The following is an 8,215-nucleotide window of genomic DNA, read 5'->3' on the forward strand; positions in this document are numbered from 1 at the left end:
CGCTCTTTTACTATTCCGTACAAAACCCAAAACAAAAACAGCCAACATTTTTTTAAATTATTTCCCTTTAATTTCAACTTCAATCGTTTTTCATTGAAATAAATGTTTAAATACATAAATCAAAAATTAGCATGGTCAATTTTACGGTCAATGGGTTTTCCAAATTCAAATTTACATTAAATGCCTCCATGATGGTAGGTTACGACCACGCTTTTACTTTTGGGTCTTGGTCTTCGAGTGACCGCGTACCCTACAGAACGGTCATGCGTGAGTTGATGTTTAATAAAGGTTAATGAGTATTAAAGGACCACGTTGAAAAGATGTCATCGATTATTTTGCCAATTCGACGACCTTGGTGGAAATCGACGTGGACCAATGGCATTTTATAACCTTACGTTGTTATACTTTATGAAATTCGTCGTTATGCCGCTTGATTGGGTTTATTGGACTCAGTGAAAGGTCAGTAGAACGCTTACCCACCGGTCTCTCTGGGAAAACCCCGATCCTAGAACTGCCGAAGTGCTCGAAAGCTTTTTCGACAATCGTCCTATACCGACAACCTACCCACTGATGTCCCAGCTCAGGAAAAGGAAAGGCGGTGGTATCCTGGATATGCCGGAAGTTGAGGACTTGCCGGATCTTCGGGGAGACAGGACCAACATCATCCTCCTCGTCCTGCTCTACGTCTTGCAGGGGGTCCCACTCGGCCTCACGGCTGCCATACCTTTCATCTTGCAGAATCAAGGGGCGTCCTACACTCAACAGGTACCCAGTACTCCATATAACACCTTGATGTCTCATCCACATTAATTAATTACCCTCGTATAAAATTCTATTAAACCTCACATTGTTAACTGTCTACTTTGGCAGTCATAACAATAACAGTCTAGATATCTTTAAACATAAGCCCTTGTTTTATGTAGCTTTATAATGACCTAAAACTTCTGAGAAGAAAGATTGAGTAGATTACACTGAACTAAGAAACTAGGAAGGTACAACAAGCCAGAGGGCTGCAGTGCCTGGAGAACACAAACCCCACTTCCTAGTATCCTCCTCATCATCATGTATTTTTATGACATACTGTACACGTTGGTTAGACATTGAGTAGGATGCAAACCTTGGAACATCTAACTGTCAAAGCTGACAGGCATTTCAGACAGTCATATATGTGAGACCATTATTTGTAAACATATGGATAGATTTGCTAGGCATACTTGTAGGTTGTATGAAGTTGACGAGTACATAGTTTCAGGCTATAGTATTTCCTGCTTGAACTAGGTGAGTTCCATGGGATTGCTTGGTGAAGGAATGGTTTGACTCCATATGTAGAGAAAGTAGGCTAATATAAATAATTTTTCTTGAGTAGTTTGGTTCAGAATAGGGTTTACACAGTTACACTTTTGAGTTTTGCATACGTCATACATAAGCTCTATACAGAAAAGTAAAGTGAATAAGATGCCACCACAATGAGCAGTTTTTTATTGGGGGGGGGGTGAGCAGTTCTTCCCTCCACTGTGACCTAAACAGGTCTTTTGTGGAACCCCTTATAGCTTAAAGCCTATACCTGGAATAGTAGGGAAAGTACACTATTCCTTATGAAAATGAGCACATTCCTTGGTGCCTCTTGGCTGTACCATAAACAGGCTTTACGTTCACAAAGGATATGTGCCGATGTCTCTGGTTCCTCCTGACAGAGCCAGCACATTTCTGTCTCAACTTTGCCCATCTTCTAAAGATGATAGTTAAGAGGGCAGTGGTCGGTATAGAGGACTATAATCCTCCAATTCTGCCTGCTGAGAGAGATGAGTTCCTCCACCTTTCATTTTGAGAGATCAATAAATCTCTTAGCTTGGCTCATACTTGGAACGTTTGAGTTTTTATTTCTCAATCCATTTTTCCAGTTTTAACTTAAGCACAACCTCCGGAGTACTTAGTTGTGGTTCTGGTCCCATGAGTGTCAGAGTTGTTGTCCCCCTTTTTGGCTACTTGGTCAGCCCGTTTGTTTCCTTCTAGACCTTCATGTCCAGGAACCCACTGTAAGGTAATCTTACTTTGCTTTCTCAGTTTGGAGTTGAAATTATACACATTTAGTGCCTGGACACACCTTTCATATTTTTTTTAATTAATTCTTGTGCACAGATTGCATCCAGGGACACTTGTATTGCATGGACTTAGCTTGGAAAATTGTTGGGGTTAGTCCAAGGGGTTTCGCAAGGGTGAAATTCGGCCCTTTTATCCTCATGCCTACTTACAGTTCCATCTTCGGCCCATCTTTGTACCATATTAGCGATACTTCTTGAAATTTGGAGGCCACCTTTTTTTTCCAAATGCCTCCATAGTCTTATGTCCACTTAGAAGGGTCTGTCAAAGTTGAGCTTTTCTCTCATTTTGTCAGACACAACAGAGCACTTGTGATTGTGGGTGGTTATAACAGAGCATTAGATTAATTTCAGTGGTACAGGTGGGCTTAACATCCAACTGTTCAATGTTAGAAGTATCGACTACTTTTTCACTCACGAACACTCGATCAAGGTGTGGTCTTGAAGAAAAAATTCAGTTCACGATTTTTAGCTCTGTCATTACTTCCAGCCAAACCTTGGCCCATTTGTTTTTTGCCATTCACAGACCCAACAATTCTTTTTCACCCTGGATATTAATCCTCAATGCAGACAGATTTGTTAATTACAGAGACGGAATCTTAACAGTGACACTGTTCAGTCCTTGGCAATGTTAACATTGAGACATCAAGGAAATTCGATGTCACCTGAAAAAACTTAAATATGTCATTCTGTAGACATATTTAAGAGTGTTTTGCCCTGATGACCTTAAATAGGTCGAAAGCTTGGCAGCAACAACTGAATTTGCTTTTTTCTTCAAGACCATAACTTGATCGTGAGTGTTCATTAACATCCAATTACTGACTGGATGACGTGAACAAGGGGTCAAACCATCCTGGCTTCTTACAATCTTCAATGCTGGTCCAGTCTGTGTAACTTTTATTATTATTAGTCCTCTCTTTAATTTCTTCATTAGAGATGTCGGTGGCCAAAGCAGTTGAGGTGTTGACATGAGCTCATTACTGTAAGGTAAAGGTCCCGGGTTCGAATCCAGCGTCCCTGCATTCAAACCCGACATACAAATAGCTTTTTTTTCAAAACACCAGCACCCTGAGGGCTCTTATCTCATAGTTGAAACCCTTGTTTAAAAAAATTCTTCATTCAGTGGTCTTACATTTCTAATGACATTTCTCAAAAAATTTAATTTTGGATAATTTGTCCAGATTTTTTCTTTTGACTTCCTTTCAAAACATCTATCACTTATTTTCCATTTCCCAGTTTTTCTCTAGTAAAATAAATTCTTTTTGTTAATAATGTAACACCTCAACACTCAACATCTGGCAACCTTTGTGCCTTTCACATTTCTTTAAATATTACTTGAGTACATACAATCTAAAACAATGTTGAACAATATATGTGATTCTCATTATTTATTTTTTTTATTTTAAGGCTGAATTCAGTTTTGCCCTGTGGCCTTTTTCTCTGAAGCTCTTGTGGGCACCTCTAGTCGATTCGCTCTACATAAAAAAATTCGGGAGGCGGAAAACATGGCTCGTCCCTGCACAATATTTGATCGGCATCTCCATGTTGTTCAGCTCAATGAATATTGACAGTTGGTTGGGCAATGTCGAGACGAAAGAGAACCCTCAGATCATGCTCTTGACGGTTCTATTTTTCATCATGAACTCCTTAGCAGCGACACAAGACATCGCGCTGGACGGCTGGGCGCTCACGATGCTCAAAAAGTAAAAAGAAATGGAAATTTGACCCAATAGAAATAAGCAGAAATATTTTGCAACATTTTATTTATGTTTTTAGAGAAAATAAAAGTTACGCATCTACGTGTAATAGTGTAGGACAGACTACGGGCTATTTTTTAGGCTATGTTGTATTCATCGCCTTGGAAAGTGCTTCTTTTTGTAATTCTTATTTGCGTTCTGAGCCTAAAGATGTTGGAATAATCACTTTACCTGGTAAATCAAAACAAAATACAATAATTAAAACTTGCCATACTTCACTTTTTTTAAATTTCAGGATTTATGTTTCTCCTTGGTATATCTTTTTTGGTGGTCACTACACTAATTGCAGTATTTAAAAGTGAAAAGTATGAACCGCTCAGAATGGGTGTATCATCTTCAGAAGCGATTTTATCTAGTTACAGGCTCCTTATTAACATCCTGTGCCTTCCGAATGTAAAATTTTTCGCCTTTGTGCTACTAACTGCTAAGGTTTGTCGACTTTGTCATAATTCATCTGTACAGAAATGATTTTATGATATTTTTTGCAGATTGGCTTTGCTGCTTGTGATGGTTTGACAGGCTTGAAACTGATGCAGGGTGGAATCCCTAAGGAAAAACTTGCAATTTTGGCTGTTCCACTCGTGCCACTGCAGATCGTACTTCCTATAGTGGTAGCGAAATTCAATGAACCTGGAAAACCTCTTAACCTTTATTTTAAAGCAATGCCATATCGGTGAGTAAAATGTGCAACAATAAAAATTAATAACTTTATTTCTTAAATACACTTTTCGTTTACAGGCTGTATTACAATTTTGTAGCTGCATTGTTTGTATTTATAACTCCAAAGTTAGTTGGCCAAGATGGAATGCCAACAATTTATTATGTCGCAGTTCTAATCGTACTAGGTGTACATAGTGTAAGTTAATTATAATTTACTAATAAATTTATTTCTTGTATAATATTCTATTTAATTTTTAGTCGATCATGACAGTAATGTACGTCCAAATTATGTCATTTTTCGCCATCATATCAGACACAGCTGCAGGAGGCACTTATATGACTTTATTCAATACACTGTGCAACCTCGGCGGCACTTGGAGTTCGACATTGGCCCTTTGGCTTGTAGACTATGTCACGCTGAAGAGTTGCTCGACGTCGGGTCTCGACTGTTCGACGGAGGCCACGCTCAAAGTCTGCGACACACAAGGCGGGAAGTGCCATACATGGTTGGACGGGTATTACATCGAAACGTTCATTTGCTCGTTGATCGGTTTCATATGGTACAGATGGGGACGGAGGTCGGTTAAAAACATTCAAGACGAACCGTTGGAAACCTGGAAAGTTAAATCTTACTCGAGTTTATAACGATGAAACCGTCTGAAATCATTCATGGCTGTGACAACGTTGTTTGATAAAAAAATTTCTGTCTCGTTTTTCTTTTTTCGTTGAAAATATTTTGAACATATATATTTGTAACTTTTATATTATCACTTATTTATATTTAATCTTAAAATGTGATATGTTTATCATGAGAAGTATTTTCGTTGCTGGTTTATGTTTTTAATAATGTTAACTACTTGTGAGTAAGCTTTAACATTAACTTATTGCCCACATTTGTTCAATTTGTACGATTTGAAAATGCTGCTAGAAACAAAGCTAATTTGCACAAAAATCTGCTAAATATCAAATTAAGAAATTGACAATATGGAAATTTTTTTCCAGCTTAGATTTATTCTGTGGAATTTCTAAAATAAATTCTGGAAGAGACTTTAATTAATTTTATAATGTGATTTTATTTTAGCCTCTACCGTGAAGATCAAAATAAATATGCCCTCAAGGATGATTTAGTTATTAAATCAATTTACATCTGGGTTAAATTTGTCTATAAAAAAATAATAACATTCAATTAATTAAGGTTTTAAGTTGAGATAAAAAAAATCAGTGTCACGAGCGGGATTCGAACCCACGACTTTTGGCTTGATACGCCGCTACTCTACCACTGGAGCTATCGTGACTTCGATCCACTTGGGCACTAACTTCCCATCTCAATCCCTCCTTTTTGCCATTTTTCAAGATGGGAAGTTAGTGCCCGAGTGGATCGAAGTCACGATAGCTCAAGTGGTAGAGGAGCGGTGTATCAAGCCGAAAGTCGTGGGTTCGAATCTCGCTCGTGACACTGACTTTTTTATCTCAACTTAAAACCTTAATTAATTGAATGTTACTAATTGGTCAAGCGGACCACAAAAAATAGTGAATTTAAAAAATAATAACTTTAGACTTTAAGAAAAATAAAATATTTTTTTAAGAATTATTTAAGAAGAAATATTTTTTATTGTAAAATTTGTTTACTATTTTCTGTTATAATAATTTAATCACATTTGAGAATTTGTTATTCGAATAGTCCAGAAGAAAATAAAGAAAAATTTTATTTTTGTATCACCCAAAATGTGACTTCGAACTATAAAATGATTATTCAGTTAATTGATAGTGATACTTTTAACCTTCTGAACCTTCTCTTGTAAAGTTTTTAAATATAAATTAAAAAAAGGCTTTTATAACATTTTTATGGTAACTAAAACCACCCCAAGCAACCAAAAATGTTATATTTGGAACGAATACATCAGTCATTACACATTTTTTTGTCTTTGTTTGGGTTGGGGGGGGGTCAAATAAGAAATTCAACCTTATATTTTACTTTAATTAATTATACTTGTTATCTAATGTCTTGGTTGAGATGAAAAAGTTAGTATCACAAGCGGGATTGGAACCCATAACTCAGCTCAACATTGCTCTAACCACTTGAGCTATGTGACTTCGATCCGGTCGGACACTGATTCCTCATCTCATCCTACAAACTTTAGAATTTTCCATTTTTGCCATATTTTTAACTATTGTTAATCAAGTTTCGATTCTTGGTGACTTATGCCACGGGGAGCGTTAGCAAAGTAATTACTTCTTTTTATTATTATGTGTGGTGTTTAGTGCGCGTTAACCAATGATTATTTGGAGACCATGAGGTGCAATCTGGTTTGACGTAGGTTTTAGAAAAAACATTTTCTTTATCATGCCAACGTTTCGATCTTTATTGACATCATCTTCAGGGCCTGGAATTTATAAACATTATTTGAATTTTACAAATACACTTAGGATGTGGGAAAAAAATGAATTTATACAATACTAGAAAATTTTAGATTTAAAAAAATAAATTTATACAATGCTAGAAAATTTTAGATTCAATCAAAGTGTTTGTTTTCATTGATCAGTATCTCACTGGCACTCTCAACACGATACCCAAGAATGACACAACTACGCAGAAAACAAACACTTTGAGTGAGTACGAATACTTTGAATCTAAAATTTTCTAGCATTGTATAAATTCATTTTTTTATCTAAAATTTTCTAGCATTGTATAAATTCATTTTTTTTATCTAAAATTTTCTAGCATTGTATAAATTCATTTTTTTTAATCTAAAATTTTCAAGCATTTTATAAATTCATTTTTTTTATAAATCTAAAATTTTCTAGAATTGTATAAATGCATTTATCCCACATCCTACATGTATTTGTAAAATTCAAAGAATGTTTATAAATTCCAGGCCCTGAAGATGATCTCAATAAAGATCTAAACATTGGCATCATAAAGAAAATGTTTTTTCTAAAACTATGTCACACCAGACCGCACCTCATGATCTCCAAATAATTTAATTGTTACATTAATCAATATATGTTTAGCAGTCAAAATTGACCGTACTAATTATTTCAATGAATTATACTTTTTATCTAAGGCCTTGGTTAAGATAAATAGTTAGTGTCACTAGCAGAATTTGAACCCACCACCTTTGGCTCGAATCCCGCTCATGGCACAAACGTTTTCATTTCAACCAAGACCTTAGATAAAAAGTATAATTAATTGAAATAATACAGTCAATTATGACAGCTAAACATACACGGACTTATATTTTACTGCGATCTATAGTGGAACCCATACGAAGACCATAGTATGGGAACGTCGCTTTTTTCCATAAAAATAAGCACTTTTTTCAGTGTCTCGTATTCACAAAATATGTATGTATGTTAATGTGTTTTTTCTTGAAATTTTAAAACTTAGCTTTGTCTGTCTTCTTTAGGTGGTAGTTAAGAGGGCTTAATAACTGGTGCTTTTATTCAGTGCTTGAATTTTTCCAGCTACGTCAATAGAACGCCCTATTAATGGCTCTGGTTCCATGGGCGAGTGGGTTGCCCCTGTTTTCGCTGGTCAGCTTGTTCATTTCCTTTTATACATAAATCCCAGAACCCATCAGATAACCTTGTTGTGTTCTCCTAGGGCCGTTAGCAATACCAGTCTAGTTTGGAGCTAAAAGCAGACACATTTAGTACCTTTATAGCTGCCTAACCGTCTGAAAATATGTAAATGCAAGT

General features: G+C 36.1%; 1 protein-coding gene across 1 annotated transcript; it reads left to right on the forward strand.

Annotated features, from left to right (window-relative positions):
- Nucleotide 1: 1 nt before the first annotated feature.
- Nucleotides 2–5,578, forward strand: LOC106662506 (acetyl-coenzyme A transporter 1). The gene is made up of 7 exons (XM_014386647.1): nt 2–765; nt 3,507–3,802; nt 3,876–4,030; nt 4,092–4,285; nt 4,345–4,529; nt 4,595–4,712; nt 4,775–5,578. Exons 1-7 carry the CDS (start codon nt 571–573, stop codon nt 5,159–5,161), a joined length of 1,530 nt encoding a protein of 509 aa, XP_014242133.1. The 5' UTR covers nt 2–570; the 3' UTR covers nt 5,162–5,578.
- Nucleotides 5,579–8,215: the final 2,637 nt, after the last annotated feature.

Source organism: Cimex lectularius, unplaced genomic scaffold, assembly GCF_000648675.2.
Source record: "Cimex lectularius strain Harlan isolate CLEC.00 unplaced genomic scaffold, Clec_2.1 scaffold30, whole genome shotgun sequence".
Classification (NCBI taxonomy): domain Eukaryota; kingdom Metazoa; phylum Arthropoda; class Insecta; order Hemiptera; family Cimicidae; genus Cimex; species Cimex lectularius.